Raw genomic sequence first — 16,593 nt, 5'->3', positions numbered from 1 at the left:
TGCTTCGTGTATGCATGTCCAGGGGGGCGTCGCTAGTAGTTGTGCAAATGATCCAGGGCTTTGCTCAGCATGTAGAATCTTTTATTTTAACGGGGGTCCGGGGGAATTTTTCAACTTGGGCTGTTTAAGATGCAGTTAGTTTGTTTGAGAAGAAAAGGAAGACCGCTTAGATACGTTTTTTCGTTGTTGTTCTATGCGGATAATGCGGTCAAAGGCCCAAGGGCGACATCTGTTGGTGAAACTGCAATTAGAATTATTATTAGATTAGATTATTAGGGCTGGGAAAAGCTTAATCACACCCAAAATAAAAGTTTCTACATGATCTGTGAGTGTACTGTGTATAATTATTTTGTAATATACACACATATGCACATATATATTTAAGAAATATTTGCATGTATATACTGTATATATTTATAGATAATTTATATTATATATAAATTAAAATATTTTATATATAAATAACAAATATTTCTTAAATACATACATGCAAATGTGCATTTATATATATATATATATATATATATATATATACAAAATAAGTATACACAGTACACACACATAGGCCTATATCATTAATGTAGACACAAACATTTTGGATGCGATTAATCACGATTAATCTTTTCCCAGCCCTACAAATTATGTACAGAATTATTATATTGTGCCTCATCAGACCTCTTTTAAAGGTAGAATAGAGTTTTGAGTTTTAAATGTTCCAGTGACACATAGGCCTATATTATATAAAAGACTAATGTGTGCAATATTTTTGTATGATGGTTAGTGATTCAGTAGAATCCATGAATATTTTGTCTTGTATTTCTGAATGCAGGGTCAATGCTAAAATACATGGGTATGGGTGGTTGGGGGGTGGGGTGGGGGGTATGGGGGCACCACCAAGCATTTGTGCTTAGGGCACCCAAATGGCTAGTGCCGGCCCTGCCCGCATGCTATGATGAACTGTACATGCCTCAGCACACGGAGAGATTACAACAGAGCATATGCTGTTCTTCAACAAGAACGGCTTACAATTCGAATGTGCAATATAGAATATGTGCGCTGGACGCTTCAACATCCTCACATATGTTTAAATGCACATATACAGTCATCTAAAGTTATTATATTGTGTTTATTTATATTAAGTAGTAACGTCATCATGCCCTTAATGTCACCGATTTGCACTGTGTTCCTGAATGTTTCTTTTTCACTGCATGTGCTGTTTATGTTTAAACCAAATGTATATGTTAATCAAATTACTTTTACATAGGCAACATGTGTATTTTATGCGTATTTTTTAAATATTCGTAAAAAAATAAAATGTATTTAAAGAGGTGATGTCAAATCTTACACACACAGACAGATATAACACACACATACACAGTAGGGCTGTGAAACGATTCATCGCTATTAATCGCATCCAAAATAAAAGTTTGTGTTTACATAATATATGTGTGTGTAGTGTGTATAATTATTTTGTATAGCCTATATAAATACATATATATATTTAAGAAAAATGTGTTATTAATTTATCAAATGTTTATATTTATGTATGATATTAATTTTGTATATAAAGTATATACATGCACATATTTCTTAAATATATACATGCATGTGTGTGTATTTATATATACAAAATAATTATACTACAGCACGTATATTATGTAAACACAAACTTTTATTTTGGATGTGATTAATCGCGATTAATCGTTTCACAGCCCTAACACACACACACTTACTTTGTAAACAAAAACTTATGTTAGATGTGATTAATCAATTTGGCAGCACTAATTTAAATATACAGTATACACATTTTTAAAAATACACATATCTGGCCTATATAATCTATAAGTATAATATCTAGTAATCCAATTAAATTCATAATCTAATTGAACATCAAAAGTATGTTTTATTAGACTACTTTTATATTTAAAATAATATATTTAAATATATACAAATATTGAAAAGAATACACATATCTAGCAAATATATAAGTATACTAATCAAACATATACACTCTAAACAATGCTGGGTCGTTTTAACCCAAAATTGGGTAAAATATGGACAAACCCAAATGTTGGGTTAAAAATGTCATTTAAAACTTAAACTTTCACTTTCAACTATACATTTTTTAATTACATTTTCAACCCAACATTTGGGTTTGTCCATATTTGACCCACATTTGGGTTGAAATAACCCAGCGTTTTTTAGAGTGAATGTAAATAAACATAGAAACTATACGTTTAATTCGATTCAATTTATATAGGAAACATATATTATATATTGAATGTGAAAAATATTTCAATTAATTTGAACATATTTAATAAATACACATATCTGGCTAAAATAAAAGTGATCTAATTAAACATCAAAGTATATGTACACTCTAAAAAATGCTGGGATATTTTAACCCAATTTTGGGTCAAATATGGACAAACCCAGCTGTTGGGTTAAATTTATCAATTACATTTTTTAATTTCAATTGGGTTTGTCCACATTTGACCCAAAATTGGGTTAAAACAACCCAGCATTTTTAGAGTGTATGTATTATTAGATTACTTTTATATTTAAAATAATGTATTGAAAAAAAAAAAAATCCACATATATAAAAAAAAAAATCGGCATTTATGCAGACAATAACATCAGCAGTGCTACTAGAGTCACACTAGGAGAAAGAGCGTTGAGAAATATTCTCCAACAGTTCAGACTCATTATTTTAAAACTGGGTGGCATGTAGATAAAGGAGAGAACACGTTCAGTGCCCTGAGGTCAGGGGGTCACCGAGGTCGACCACTGCAAACATTTGCTTACTCTGTGGCGGAAATAGCAAATAGTGTATTGTGGGATGGTGGTATTCTGTGCCAGTCCACCACCAGGCCCTCTGGCACAAATAATCCAATTGTGTGTAAGTGAGGGAGAGAGAGAGAGAGAGAGAGAGAGAGAGAGAGAGAGAGAGAGAGAGAGAGAGAGAGAGAGAGAGAGAGAGAGAGAGAGAGAGAGAGAGAGAGAGAGAGAGAGAGAGAGAGTTGCTTTACTGGTATGCCCTTGGGTAAATGTACACAAATGTCCTCAAATTACACAAATGGGTCCATTAATTCTCTCTTTCCTATGTGTTTGAAGAACTATAGAGCAGGATCACATTAGACTAGGAATGAAACGGCCTAATGACTCAAAGAAGGATGAAGGTTAGTGACCGAATGAGCTGAAAAGAAAGAAAGAAGTGTGTATGAGGAACAGGGCGACCTGATGGCAGAAGACACTCATGATCCTGTAGAGTTAATGTAAGAGAGCCACTTTATCACAGGTAGATAATAGCCCTTCCCGGACGAGACTAATTCATTAATACTTAATTACAAGACTAAAAATGCCATCAACTCTCCAAAACATGTTCTACAAACTAATGAGAGCTAAAGTTACAAGTCATAAAGTGTGTCTTTATTCAGCCCCATAGACGTCCACTACTGTAAACACGGCTTCACAATCACAAGCTGAGGGACGAGTCGAAATGATTGTCTGCAAAAAAACACTACAAGCTCCTAATAAGTGGTGTACTTGAGTCTGACATATTTTCATGTTTGTCTTTGTCTTGTCAAGGATGCACTGTGTATGTTTAATCATACACTGAAAAGTTGGGAAAACTACCTTGAAGCACTATTTTATCATAATATTATCAGACTGTATCATTTTAAAAAAACAAAGCTGGAACAAAAACAAAGAAAAAAACATTAAAAAAATATAAATAATAGATAAAAGAAATTTGATAAAAAGAGAAAAAATTTGATTAAAAATATACTAATATCTACTAATATATAAAAATATACTAATATTAAGTACCAAAAAGTGCCATTGCAGTGCCTTTCAGATATTAAACATATATATGTCTATTAATATGTTGTTTTTTGTAAAAAATTTTGGACAACAGGTATTTCTATAGCATTAAAGTATCTAGTAAAACCTGTGGTATATGAATATGATAATCATTTTGTACCACTATATGTATGTATACTGTATATATACTGTATATGTATATATATATATATATATATATATCTGTTGGTCGGTCAGAATCTGGAGACAGGCTGTTTAAATGACCAAACAATAGACACGTTTGTTTGATGAATAATAGCATCCCACATTCAATATTCTGTTCTCGAAACACACAACCAGTCACAAGATCTGCCTGTTTGAGCTTCTGAGCATTCGTTACATGTACACACACACACACACACGGTGGGACCTAATGAGGGCTTATATCAGAGGTCACAGAGTTTGCACAGCGCTGACAGAATCTGTCCATCTGACTCATAATGTTAATCTGCGTCTCGTAATATTTGAGCTTCATTCTGGCTGGGGTTCAGATCTCACATCGCTCCGTCACAAGTCTCAGCAGGCGAGTGTGTACTGAGATCAAACGACTCAAACATTCAGCATTCACAACCTAGAAAACATTAAGCCTGTCATGACTATGAATTTTGTACTGACGATTAATCATATAATTCATTTGAATCTATTTTATTCATATCGTTTACAATCTAAGCCTATTTTTTACTTGGAATCGTATATATTATGATAATAAAAATAAGCCCATATTTAATACCTATTTTTAATGCTGTGAAAATTAATAACATCTCTATAATTAGTGGTTAGTATTAGTATTAAATATAATATAATATAATATAATCCTTCATTTGAATAGCAAAATGTGATCGAAATTTAAACAGCCCTATATTGAGGTTATCTAAAAATAAAATGCTATTAGATTGAATAAGATATACAGATATATACAGATGTTTAATTCGTAATTGTGACAGGCCAATAAAGGGTTATTATAGTTAATTTAAACTAAAAAAATAAAAATATTTTAATTACTTGAAACAGAATAAAGTAGCTGAAATACAAAAAATGTATTTGTATTTATTGTATTTATTTATAAAAAACAAATATATATATATATATATATGATATTAGGTTGCTAAATTGTTGGCATGATGTTGCGGTAGGATAGTGGACCAAGTTTTAAAAAAGTCCATCTCTGCGATAAATAAACCGCAATATCCAAAAACATTTGACATTACAATCCCTATTCAAAATTTTAAGCGTTCCTCTTTTCTGGGATGTTCTGAATCTGATAAAGTAAACCATGTGAGCAACTACAGCAAACTGCCATACAAAAATAATTACTCCATTATCACATAAAGAAAACACTTAATCCATCCCTGCATTGGAATCCATAGAGCCACTCCTCAAACATAAACGCTTAGGGCCGGATATCAGGAAAAACACTTGTGGCGATTCATCACCTCATTGTGGTTTCGGGGCGCAGTGTGTATGGAAATGCCGTTTGACTTCTGAGTTCTGAACGATACCATATATGGGAGGCGTTTGTGGTGGGGTTGCCACGGCAACCATCAAAGAGCCCTTAGGGAGACCTTTCCTGCCTGTTTTCAGAGTATCAAGTTCAAGGGAAACAATAAAGATAAACCCTGACGACCGCATACGAGTAAACACAGATGGATTCAGGGTTTTCTCTGGAAAGCTTTGTGCACCTGCACCGGTTCTGCATGGTTTCATGTAACTAACTTTTTAAGGATCAACACGTCCTACAGACTGAAAGTTAGGACGCGATCAAATTCCATCCGTTTAAAAGGCAGAAATATCCTGTGACTGAAAGATGGTCATGAAAGATACCAGACAATGCACTGTATTGGGCTTTTTTTTTTTTTTGCAAAACCTGAAAAGGGAGATGTTTTAGAAAGGTAGCAAAAGTCCTGAACCCAACGTCTTTATATGCGCTGCGTGTTTCAGAGCGGGACATTTCTTTTACACGCGTGCAGCTCATGCTCTGGTGAATTTATTTTCTCAGTTCACTGTAAATGTTGCTCCACTCGTCTCTGCATCTGTTCTGAGTTTGAGTCGCTTATAACATGCATTTGGGAACGAAACATGCGACAACCAATATTCCTAAACTAGTAATGAGAAACGCTTATAAACCGGCTGTTGTCAACAAAACTAAAGCTTTAAGGATCCATGTGGATTTCTACCAAAACAAAAGCTTGATAGATTGATGTTTAAAAACTAAAATATATATAATGTATATATAAACAATAGTAACATTTCTTCCTTTAATATGAAGAATAATAATAATACTATTAATATAATAATTATTGTAATATGAATAATAATACAAATAATAATCAATGAAAACAAAAAAAAACATTATTATTATTATTTTAATTATAATAATATAATTATTAATATAAATATGTATTATCATCATTATTATTTTATAGTCGTATTAATACATTATCACAACTAAAGCTTTAAGGATCCATGTGGATTTCTACCAAAACAAAAGCTTGATAGATTGATGTTTAAAAACTAATATATATATATATATATAAACAATAGTAACATTTCTTCCTTTAATATTAATAATAATAATACTATTATTATACAGTATATTAATATAATAATTATTATAATATGAATACTAATACAAATAATAACAATCAATGAAAACAACAAAAAAATTATTATCATTATTTTAATTATAATAATATAATTATAAATATAAATATGTATTATGATCATTATTATTTTATAGTCATATTAATACATTATCACAAAATCTTTGGACAAATTGCCCAGCCCTAACAAACTAGCAAAGCAAAAATATAATTATTAATATTTTGTCATATTGATATAATCACAACAAACTAGCAAAGAAAAACAATAAATAAGTACACAATTCAATACATTTTTTCCCTTATCTTAAAAAGGATGGTGAGCAAAAGTTCTCCTCACCTTGCTCTTCATCATGTCTTGGACGCGCTCCGACATGGACTGACCCGCCTTCGGCCTGACGAGGATGTACAGGGCCTTGACCTCGGGGCACGAGCGCAGGAGCTTCTCCACCAGCACCTTTCCCATGAAGCCCGTCGCCCCCGTGATCAGCACGTTCTTCCCCGCGTACCACTCCGAGATCGAGGTCATGATGAGTATGACAGATGAACGCCGGTCCTCCTGGACACTAAGGAACCAAGACAATTTACCAGTCAAAACATGCCAGCTCATCAGTAAGAGATACGACTGTTTGACTGAACTTTCTCTGTTCACTCTGCCAACCGGAAAAATACAGTCAACTGGCTCTACAGCAGTGACAAACAAAGACTGACTAGAAAAGGATTTGTCCCTTTGCTACGCCCCGTCTTCCACAGTAACTGTTTGTGGTTGCAAAAGAGTTCACAGTGTTGCAAATGCAAAAGTTTCCTCCTGGCCTTCACGTGTCTATAAGATAAGAGTGTATTACCATCCACTAGGTGATAATCGTGCGTCTGCTCATTCAGTAAAGAAGCTGCACACATACACTGAATGTTAATACTTAGTGTTGGGTGTTTGTTTAGCACTTGCGTGAGCAATAGTAACAGCAATGGTTGACTTGGCAAACGCCACTAATAAACATTGAGTAGGTGTGTACAAACGTTTGACTGAATCATTCAGCCTGCTGCTTTTGTGTTTGTACAGAGCTGACATGGTTTAATCCATAACACCTGTGTGAAAAGAAATATAATATATACATACACACACATATGAACTACATTATATATATATATATAGAGAGAGAGAGAATTGTATATAAAAATTCGTTAAATGAACCAAAGATTCGTTCATTTTGATGAACGAGTTCGAATAGGAGCATCACAGAACAGAGCATGGCGAGCATTTGAGCTTATAAAACTTAAACTTTGTTATTTATTTTTTAAATGAGCGATCGTTTCGCTTGATAAGACCCTTATACACCGCCTGGAATCATTTAAAGCCCTTTGAACAGTTTGCAGTTTGCACTGAAACTCTCATTTCAACCTTGAACCGTTTGGACCCCATTGGACCCCTAATAACTTAATTGTCTTAATAAACCAAAAAACTTAATTTCTTTTCGACTGAAGAAAGAAAGACATGGACATCTTGGATGACATGGGGGTGAGTAAATTATCAGCAAAAGTTTTTTTTAAAGTGAACTACTCCTTTAAGAGACTGAAGTACATCAAGTCTGGTGGCAGCGATTTATGACTGGTTACATTTTCCTCCAGCTATTACATCACTGACACGAGTCCCGGCGCGGCGTGAGTCTAGCAGCTGCTGAGCTCCTCAAGTCTACGGTTCACACAGATTCTCATCTGAACTCTGACCTCCTGCAAACCAACCATCACACACACCCCACTGGGAATACGACTGACTGGGATGAGGAAGACCAAACTGCAGTTCAGAGAGCGTTCACACTTGAAAACACTATGAATGAATCTGACATTGCTCTCGCTCTCTCTCACACACACACACACACACACACACACACACACACACGACAGCAACAAGCAATCTGTCTTACCAGGGAGCCAATTATCTCATGGTATTTTTGAAGGTCAGTGAATTTAATTGGACAAGCTGCTTCCATAAGAGGTATTTAATACAGTACATTCAGACACGTGTGATGATGGCATGAAAGTGTGTTAACTGCTAATAGCTGATCTCAGAACAGTGTCTCACTCCGCAGGTGTGAGGATTCTCCCTCTGGCTACACTCTTCTCAACTGCTGTTACTGACTTTCACACTTATTTCCCATTCACAAAACTCAGACCAATTGTGCTGCATTGTTCAGATCTTTCCAGTGCTTCTTCTGTTAATCCTGCATTACCTTTTCCTCCAAACTCCAGCCCTATTATTATTATTATGGTAACACTTTACAATAAGGTTCATTAGTTAACATTAGTTAATGTATTTACTAACATGCACTAACCATGAGCAATACATTTGTTACTGCATTTGTTCATCTTTGTTATACAGCTGTTCATCATTTGTTCATGTTAGTTCACGGTGCATTAATTAATGTTAGCAAGATTTTAATCAAGTATTAGTAAATGTTGAAAATAACATTAACAAAGATTAACAAATGCTGAATATGTGCTATTCATTATTAGTTCATATTAACTAATAACTAATATTAACTAACGAACCTTATTGTAAAGTGTTACCATTATTATGTTAAAAACAGTTGTGCTGCTTCACATTTTTTTAGAAGCCATGACATTGCTATGTTACCCAGATGAGTTTTTGAACGTCTGGACAGCAGAAAAACACATAAAAATCGGACACATATCGAGGTGGTTTGAAATGCGACTCCAATCAGATTTTTACAGATGTTTCTCAGTCTGGACGCTCAAAACGTATTTCAAACCGTTTTTTTGCATCACTCTTAATGTGACAAAACAATAACATCAAAACCAGTGGGGGGAAAGCCATAAGTATTCATAAGTTGTTGAAATGGTCAAGAGATTTCGAAATGACTCGAAAAATGACCCAAATGAATCGAAAAAACATTCGTTCATTTTGATTTTAACATGAGAGTCACAAACATGCGTCACAGAACAGAGCAAGGCGAGCATTTGAGCTTATAAAACTTAAACTTTTTTTTTTTTTTTAAATGAGCGATCGTTCCGCTTGATAAGACCGTTATTCTTCGCCTGGAATAATTTTAAGCCCTTTGAACAGTTTGCAGTTTGCACTGAAACTGTCTTTTTGACCTTGAACCGTTTGGTTCCCATTGAAGTCCATTATATGGAGAAAATCCTGGAATGTTTTCATCAAAAACCTTAATTTCTGAACTACTCCTTTAAACTGTGTTCCGGAGATGAACGGGCTTGGGATGACATGAGGGGAGTCATTAATGACATCATTTTCATTTTTGAGTGAACTAACCCTATAAACAAATGTACATTTGCCAGCTTTCAGCATAATCCGGCTGAAAAAGAAATGTGTTTCCTAAAACTATAATTCCTAAAGTGATTTCCTCAAAAAAAAAAAAAAAAAAAATCACACACAATTGCAAATAAACTTGCTTACGGATATAAAAGAATATCTCCCTTTGGAGTGACTTTGTAACTTTGCAGACATTTTTTATGCTCAAACAGCAACTTTACACACTAAAGAAAGATGTCAAAAAGCGTAGCAACACCGGTGCGATTTATTATGTACAACTTCAGTAGTGTCAGATAGCCTACCAGCTATATTCCAGCGGCGATCTGATACAGTCCTGATACAATACACCACAACTAAGTCTTTTTATTTGGGCTTGAATTACGGAAAGTTTCGGCGAGAGAAATTTTATCTGGTTCTCTTTATTCTGCTTCTCTTCCAAGAATGAAGAAACAATCACGAAGCAACCCAACACACAATCACTCTCACCGGTCGACATAACCTCGTCTGGGGTTTTAAAGGACACGGCGTATACAAAACAAGCATGAACCCACCGAAAACAAGCTTCCCAAACAGGAAAAGGATTTCAGATCTGTTCAAGATCCGCACGGATTACCGATTTTTAGAGGGCGGTTGCAGGGTCAATAACTTTATCATCATCACAGTTGATGAGAGTTGGTGAAGAAAGTCTATGGGAAAGACATTTCACTTGTCCGAATGTCACTGATACTAGTGGATGTTTTGAAGCTAAACCTTTAGGGATATTTGTGTGTTTGACCCAATGATAATCATAAATGTTTCTTGAGCAGCAAATCAGCGCATTAAAATGATTTCTGAAGGATCATGTGACACTGAAGCCTGGAGTAATGATGCTGAAAATTCAGTGTTGATCACAGGAATAAATTTCTAAGTTCAGAAAGTTCTACGACAAACTAATACTGATAGTAGGCATGTTTACTCGCTGCCATTAGTCCCATTACAGCATTGAGTGTGTGTGTGTGTGTGTTTTGATTGATTTCCCCTACATCAGTTAAACATCCTCTGGGAACAGCGAGAGCAGATTGCTAGCCTCATTAGCTAATGCATGACTCTAACACTCACTACTCGATGTACATTAAGAGATGGCCAATAATGACATCTCATAAGAACAATACACTTTAAAGTCTAGCACAATACATCCACGTTTATCAGTGGAGTTTGCAGAGGCAAACGTTAATATAATGTCAAATTACATGGAAAGTTTCTGTGGATGTTCTTCATTGAATCATCAATGACAATAAATAACCTTTCATTATATAAAAAAAAACATGCATTTACTATATAATGCAATTTTTCATCACAAAAATCCTTTCATAAAAAGAAACCAACTTCACAACTTGCCGAAGGAATCATTCATTCCTTCACTTACTTGCCGAGCCACTGATTCACATCAGAGAATGTAGCAGCTCAAGATGCCTCAAAACATGAAAGTCAAACAAATGAGGAGTTCCAAAGAAACAGATGAGCTACATTTTGATGAGCTACACCCACAGTGTGTCCTGGTTGCAAAAGCAATGAATGAAATACTTTCTATAGTCTGACCTGCCCTGAGGTTACCGAAGTGCATGTTCTGTGAGTCGAAATCATTCATTGCTGAAACATTTTAGCATGTCGGACACAAACAGAAGAGCAGGTATGACAGTTTGAGGTTATGGGTTTATTGAGTCACATGAAAAGTTACATGGGCATTCATCACTTTTATTTAAAGAACATATTTTCCTGCAAGATGTGTTTGGGAGTCTTGATTGTACACTCTCAGTAAAAAAGGTACAAAAGCTGTCACTGGGGCTGTACCTTTTCAAAAGGTAAACTTCTGTCCATTTCAGGTGCTAATATGTACATTTTAAGTGTTAATATGTACATTTTAGGTGTTAATATGTACATTTTAGGTGCTAATAAGTACATATTAGGTGCTAATAAGTACATTCGGTGTTAATATGTACATTTTAGGTGTTAATATGTACATTCAGTGTCAATATGTACATTTTAGGTGTTAATATGTACATTTCAGGAGCTAATGTCCATTTTAGGTGCTAATATGTACATTTTAGGTGCTAATAAGTACATTCGGTGTTAATATGTACATTTTAGGTGCTAATATGTACATTTCAGGAGCTAATGTCCATTTTAGGTGCTAATATGTACATTTTAGGTGCTAATAAGTACATTCGGTGTTAATATGTACATTTTAGGTGTTAATATGTACATTTTAGGTGCTAATATGTACATTTCAGGAGCTAATATGTCCATTTTAGGTGCTAATATGTACATTTTAGGTGCTAATGTGTACATTCCAGGAGCTAATATGTCCATTTTAGGTCCTAATATGTACATTTTAGGTGCTAATAAGTACATTTTAAGTGTTAATATGTACATTTCAGGAGCTAATTATGTCATTTTAGGTGCTAATATGTACATTTTAGTTGCTAATATGTACCAATAAGGTACCAATATGCAGCCTTTGGGTACAAAAGTGTACCTTTTGAAAAGGTACAGCCCAAGTGACAGCTTTTGTACCTTTTTTTCTGAGAGTGTAGGGTGCTCACAAAAACTTGCTTTGCTATGCATTTTCAGCTAAAAAAAAAGTCATTTATTTTATTTATTCATTTAAACATGTATTTATTAGTTTAGAACTTTAACCGATTTGACTTGTTGTGATTTTAGTCTGTAAAAAAGCAGGTGAGAAAACCTTTGTATAAGGATATGTATCATTTCAATCACATCCGACTCTTGGCGATTGTATGGGTGAATCCGGAGCTACTTCCTATAAATACATCAATAATTCACCTGTTTAATAGGGCAGGAATGGATTGTTGCTAGTCTAGCGGTTCTGTCAGAAGTGGTTCTGGCTAATTAGGCTTGTAGTATAAATAGCAGCTCCAAGTCACATTAATTATAGTCCAGTCCAGAGGGAAATACATAGTTAAAATGACTACAAAATCTATTATGAGTAAAAAGAGAACAGGACTGTGCGATGTAAATATAGAAGCACTACATCCTCGGCTAACAACTGTAGGCCAGGAACAAAATAATAGAATTCGGGTGTCATTTATTTTTATATACACTCATAAAAATAATGGTTCTTTATCTGAATATATGGTTCCATCTTTACATTCCATCACTGCAATAAACAACCTATTGGAACCTTATTTTTAAGAGTGTACTTCTACATTGAAGTTTTAGGAAAAGTTCATTTTTTTGTCATTTCTATACACACGTTTTTTATATTTATATATTTTAGAGCATCATAATAAACTAAATGAAAATGAAAAATGTTGCGAACTGAAATTAAAGTTGTATTTTGTTATTATTAATGTTAACTCTAATAACCCTGGTTCAAGTTTAGGTTTTAGGCTTTGGTTCTATGTAAATGAATGCTGAATCTGATCTGCTTTGCTCGTGTTATGATTTTCAGCTTGTGCATAAGCCACAAATCACATAACACCATCTTCACAGTGTCAACATGGTTAAAGGTGCGAGAATTATTTATGCGTTTAATTCCGTGTCCGTTTTAAGAGTGAATACCACAGATTCACATGTCTAAATATACTGGTGGGCTACACTTCTTCATGAGTTCAAGGCCTGCTGATCATCAAGTCAGCTCTAATCTCAACATCCTCACCTTGAGCTGCTAATAGACTGTCGGAGTGTGTTCAGGGTAAACTGAACGGCTGGAGAACACTGATCAAAGTAAAGGTCAGAGATACAGTAAGATGATAGATCAGTTGACAATGAGGATTCATTGTCATTGACAACGAGAGCCAGGCCTTCAAAATCGGCATGAAAGTGAAGTTGCAATCATCTTTTCTTCCCTAGGGTGATCTAAGTGAAATGGCTTCTGGAACAAGAACTAATGGGGATTGATTAGATGGTTTGCTATTGGTCGATCTCATGTGAGTGACAGGTTGCCCCACCCTCACGCAAGTAAACACGAGTTAATGAATTTAGAATATACTGAGGTGTACGGATTATTTATTTATAATATATGCTGCAATATTCTATACAAATAGCCTATTGGATTTCATTGTGACTTCTTTACAAGATATGTCTCACACTCCTGCATGTTTATCATTGGATACATATCTGAATGAATGATGTAACTGACACTGACTGTGGCTCACTGTCTGCAGAGATGAGCCTGTCTGTCTGTCTGTCTGTGTCTGTCTGTCTGTCTGTCTCCTGCAGATCAGTATCAGGTCCAGACATCATATTTAGCACAGCTCTTTTAGTCAAAGCACAGCGTAACGCAGGTGCCGTGACTGTATGAACTTGCTGGCATGTCTCCTTACATTCTACAGTACTTGAGCTCTCTCTCTATATAACACAGGGGTGTGTGTTATACAGTCTGTTGAATATTGAAGAGTTTCTATTTAATGTTGTTACTGCTACTGCAGCACACATATGTCCCTTCAGACATCAACTAGAGTATGTACAATACAATACAATTGAAACATTCTGTTCAAAAACATGTCCAGAATCACATATTCCACCCCAAAACCGTAAATAAAAGCGATTAATGACTCTAGCTAAGATTTTTTCCTTTATTTTTCAACACAAAAGTTTTTCTTTTGATTTTGGGATGAAATATAACCCGGAAAAGATTCATCCACAAGTGCCAGAATGATTCGATCGCGCCAAACCTCAACAGTTCAAGAATCATTTGTGCTTCACTGTAACATTTGAACTGAAGCTTTGGCGCCGCGCGCTCACAGTCATCCATCATCCGCTTTCTGCTTATCCCGCCACCGCAGCTCATATTTAAACACGGATGTGACAAGAAACCACAGTAAGAAAGTGGATTGTAACCACTTAGTATGATTCTTAGGCTATATAGTGACAGATGACACGTCCGTTTCAGCAGCGTCCGCAGACAGACCCACGTCAAACGCCTCTAACGCGCGCTTATTCGCGCGTTCGGGAATTTAAAACAAGCTAGAACTAAACGCTTTGATTGTCAAAGTTGTACTTCTTGACATACCATCTTAAAACGCAGCGGCAAAAGACGCCCGGCTAACGCACCGCAGACGGAAAGCATCAAGAACGCGTCCTGTAAACAAGGTTTGAGAGCTGCTCCGGGTCGATAGATCTGCTGAATAGATTTTACACACTTCACTCGTCAAAATTTCATTTCCAAAACAACCTAAATCCGTTTTCAAGCCACATGTGAACGCATCCAGACCATCATGATCATGATTCTCTTCCTCAAGGATGCGTCAACAAACCGCGTCCCTTCTTCTCTCTCTTCTCTAACGGTTATTCCGGGATTAAAATGTCAAGCTACATTTTGTCCTCAAACAGTAGGCTAGAAAGCAGAATACCTTGCCTTACCCTGAACATGAATCACGCCGGGTGAAGATGTTCCGAACCTCACTCTATCTCTCTCTCTCTCTCTCGTCTCAACGCGTGTGCGCGCGCCACAGAGCTGCAGTGAACGCGCCTCTGCGGAGCGCTGATGGAGACACAAGCGTGTGCGTGCGTGCGTATGTGAACTGGGTGTGACTCCAAACATTCTCTCTCTATACACTTACTAAGCTTAAACTAAAAGTGTCTGGCCCACTCCCTTATTCAGGACTGGTAAGGGTTGTTAGGTTTGCTGCTATTTTAATTTATCAGCACCACAGGCTATTGCAGATTCAACCTTCAACAATATAATACGTTATAAAATTACTAAACTCTATAAATGTGATTCTGTAAATGTACTAGCTTTTACGTTTGTTTACTACATTAAAAAGTTTTTTCTGTAAAAGTTTTTTTTTTCTTTTTATTATAGCCTGCCTTTATCTTAAAGGACACAAACCTTAAAGTCTTCAAACTATTGATATTGCCCAAGAAAAAAATGAATGAAATTGGCTTTGATTACGGAAAGAAAATATATTGAAGGTTTAAACAGTCCTAAAGAATGCTTATACAGATTTGATAGATTCTAGTAGGCTTGCCATAATTCAGCTTGTTCATCAATATTTTGTTCATACTTTCAAAATTTAAATCCATAAATAATTCATGCATGTTTTCTTATCATAAACGTCTTTCATAATGCAATGATTAACAGATAATGGAACAGTCTGCAGTGTTTCACAGCTGAAGCAAAACAACATTTTTGTTTTTATCTGAAAACTATTTGTTGCCTGCATGTTGTCGTTTCATTCTTTTACGCTGTTGGTAATAAACAACATGAGATAGCGATACCGGCATAATTATGCAAAAGATCATCATAGTGAATTCCAGACAGCATGAAGAAAAACACGCTGGATGGGAAACCAGCACGATAATTTTACACAACCAAAAGTCGTAACGACAATAGAAACAATCATGTCTATGCCACAAGACAATAGAAAAAAGACTACACCGTCATCTATACTTGCACAATATGCCTGTATAAGACGTAGGCCTATAAGGTTATCTTAGCAATTACTCATGTCATGATCAGAGCAGAATCAAGTTTAGAAAAATAAAGGTCCTGCCATTGGTCCACGTATTGCACAAAAGGTAGTTGAAAGTTCTTTATAGGAGGTTCTATGGATTGTTAAAATGTTCCCCACCCTCCTTTGTAAGCTTTGTTTTTAAGAGTGTAAGCAATGTTCATATAGCCTATTCATCAGTGTGCAAAAAAGGGCTTGGGATTCACTTTGAAACTATTTTAACTTCGAAATTCCTTAGTGAATTTTACTAACATTTGCAAAGATGGCAAGTAACGCGTTAGATAGTTAAAAGTTTGAAGCAGAATTTTCCTGTTAAACGGCAACTCAAATATTTTATAAATTACAGCTTCAAAAAAACTTTTATCCAGCCTATTTATTTATTTACAGTGTA

General features: G+C 35.2%; 1 protein-coding gene across 2 annotated transcripts in view; it reads right to left on the bottom strand.

Annotated features, from left to right (window-relative positions):
- LOC120470932 (fatty acyl-CoA reductase 1) overlaps positions 1 to 15,252 on the bottom strand; it is a 28,162-nt gene extending 12,910 nt beyond the window's left edge. Inside the window, exons 1-2 of one of the 2 annotated variants that reach the window (XM_039660638.2) lie at positions 15,112 to 15,252; positions 6,799 to 7,024 (exon numbers count right to left, since the gene is read on the bottom strand). In XM_039660638.2, the coding sequence (XP_039516572.1) occupies positions 6,799 to 6,987 (189 nt within the window). In that variant the 5' untranslated portion in view covers positions 6,988 to 7,024; positions 15,112 to 15,252. Of the gene's footprint in view, positions 1 to 6,798; positions 7,025 to 15,101 lie in introns of both variants that reach the window. The other variant, XM_039660639.2, reaches the window with a different exon arrangement.
- Between the last annotated feature and the right edge of the window lie 1,341 nt (positions 15,253 to 16,593).

This window comes from Pimephales promelas, chromosome 24 (genome assembly GCF_988280905.1).
Source record: "Pimephales promelas chromosome 24, fPimPro1.hap1.1, whole genome shotgun sequence".
NCBI lineage: Eukaryota > Metazoa > Chordata > Actinopteri > Cypriniformes > Leuciscidae > Pimephales > Pimephales promelas.
This window is presented reverse-complemented; position numbering and strand designations above follow the sequence as displayed.